We start from the raw sequence: 1992 nt of genomic DNA, 5'->3' as shown, positions 1-1992 counted from the left end.
TACCCAAAAATTCTACTTAAGTACAGTAAAGAAGTATTTGTACTTAGTTACTTTACAGCTCTGATCACTGGACAGATTTTAATAACCCCCCCCCCATTTAATTTGAATCATCGTTTGGTTTAGGAAACGTGCTTTATGTGTGAAATGGAATTCTAGGAATTTAAAATCTAACTTCATGTACAACAACGTACAGCATAGACAAAATAAGCTTTAAGACAAGAATTAGATAAAATTCTTGACCCTCTGCAGCACAATTCTTTCTCCTTTTTTTAGTTTTTAAATGTACATCAGTGTTCACGCCCTCTGCACAGAGCTGAAGGCGTCGACAGAGTAGATCTGCTGAAGAACTCTCTCTCTGTTTGTTTTTGACCACAGAAACTTAAAACTGTCCTGTAGCTGTTGGCACAACACCCCTTCATTTGCTCCAGTTAGAAGGCAGTAAAGTACACTTCTCTGTAAGCAACACTTCACCAAAACCCAAGAGACAAGGGATCTTTATACAATGCAGCGCCCTCAAGTGGCTGAGATTTGCATCAGTTACTCAAACTTTAGCTTCAAGCTATAACTGGGGAAAAGGATCATTTGTAAATATAAGCACACATTAAAAGTGATTAGTTTTTTTAAAATAAATATTGACTGAGTTTTTTTGATTTGGCCACTTGTCTAAATGAGTTGAACACCCCTGTTTCAAGCTCACTTAGATCAAACAACTTAAAGCACAAAGAAAGAGAACTGGTTTCTTGTTCTTTACTTTTTATCAACAACTTTTTCATTTAATACCTCTTAGCGATAGATTAGAAAAACCTCTGCAAATGTAACTGTTTGATACTGAATATAAAACAAGAAGAAAATTTAAGCTGACTCTGCTGCTCGTTGTCAGTCGTCCAGCATCTTCTCTTGGCTCTCAGTTGACCCCAGTCCACAGGAGTTTGATCTGTCTCATTTGACCTCTTTGTTGCTTTTTCAACTTGGCTTTAAAGTTAGCCAGCCATCACAAGAAGACTGCACTAAGTTCAACAAGCTCACCTTTTTTTATGCTATGAGAATATTAAAACCGATTGCTGTTTTTGTTTGACTCAGGTGGATAGAAACGGAGGCAGCAGAGGGCCGATACGAAGTAGACATCAGTAACGTAACGGATGAGATTGGCGTGCTTGGCATTGCAGGACCCAGTTCCAGGAAGGTTCTCCAGAAGCTGACAGATGAAGACATGAGCGATGCTGGGTTCAAATTTCTCCACTGCAAGTCCATCCAGTTGGCTGGAACTCCTGTCCGGGCCATCAGGATCTCTTACACTGGTACTGGACACAGTTTGTCCACAGGAGAATATTTATCTTCAATCAGGAGATGAACCATTGATGAAAATTAACTCAGATGTAAAAAATCCTTCAGCTTGTAGAAGAAAGACAAATGAATAAGTTCATATATCTCATATATCTGTGCCAGGAAAATAAAATACCAAGCAATAGATAATATACATATTTTTAATGTGTTTAATCACAACTCTTTCAAACTGCACATTTCAGGAGTTTTCCAGACATACTGACATGTAAATTCTGAAATGTGGATAAATGTGATCCATCACATCGAAATGAGGATTAAGTCAAATTGATCAAAATGACCTAATCATATTTCTGATTCTTGGCTTTAAAAGCTACATTTTGATACTTAGATCATCCTGATATCATTAGTAGATCCAAAGATATTGTTTAATTTGTCTTGTTGGTTACAACAATACATAAATATTTGGTCTAAACAATAATTTTATGTAATTTTAATGAAGATTTTTTATGTCATTTTTAAAAAGAAACCTCAAATAGTAATTGAATATTAAGATTTCCCAGCTGGAGAGAAACACAAGCTTTGATAGCTTACTGGAAAAATCTCAAAATTTTAAGGTGTTTTTTCCTCAAAATCAGATTTTGGTTGCTAATGCTCAAAAAAGTGCTTCAAAAAAATTTTTTTTGGATAATATTTCAGACAGTTCATTGA

General features: G+C 35.6%; 1 protein-coding gene across 1 annotated transcript in view; it reads left to right on the top strand.

The window, feature by feature from the left end:
* The window catches only part of dmgdh (dimethylglycine dehydrogenase), a gene marked incomplete at its 3' end in the record, with an annotated part of 47996 nt that extends 46698 nt beyond the window's left edge, over positions 1–1298 (top strand). The window contains 1 exon segment of the mRNA XM_014004686.1: positions 1081–1298. Coding sequence (XP_013860140.1) covers positions 1081–1298 — 218 coding nt within the window.
* Between the last annotated feature and the right edge of the window lie 694 nt (positions 1299–1992).

The sequence above is a fragment of the Austrofundulus limnaeus genome, unplaced genomic scaffold, assembly GCF_001266775.1.
Source record: "Austrofundulus limnaeus strain Quisiro unplaced genomic scaffold, Austrofundulus_limnaeus-1.0 Scaffold26, whole genome shotgun sequence".
NCBI lineage: Eukaryota > Metazoa > Chordata > Actinopteri > Cyprinodontiformes > Rivulidae > Austrofundulus > Austrofundulus limnaeus.
Note: the sequence above shows the minus strand (reverse complement) of the source record. Positions and strands in the feature narration are given on the sequence as shown.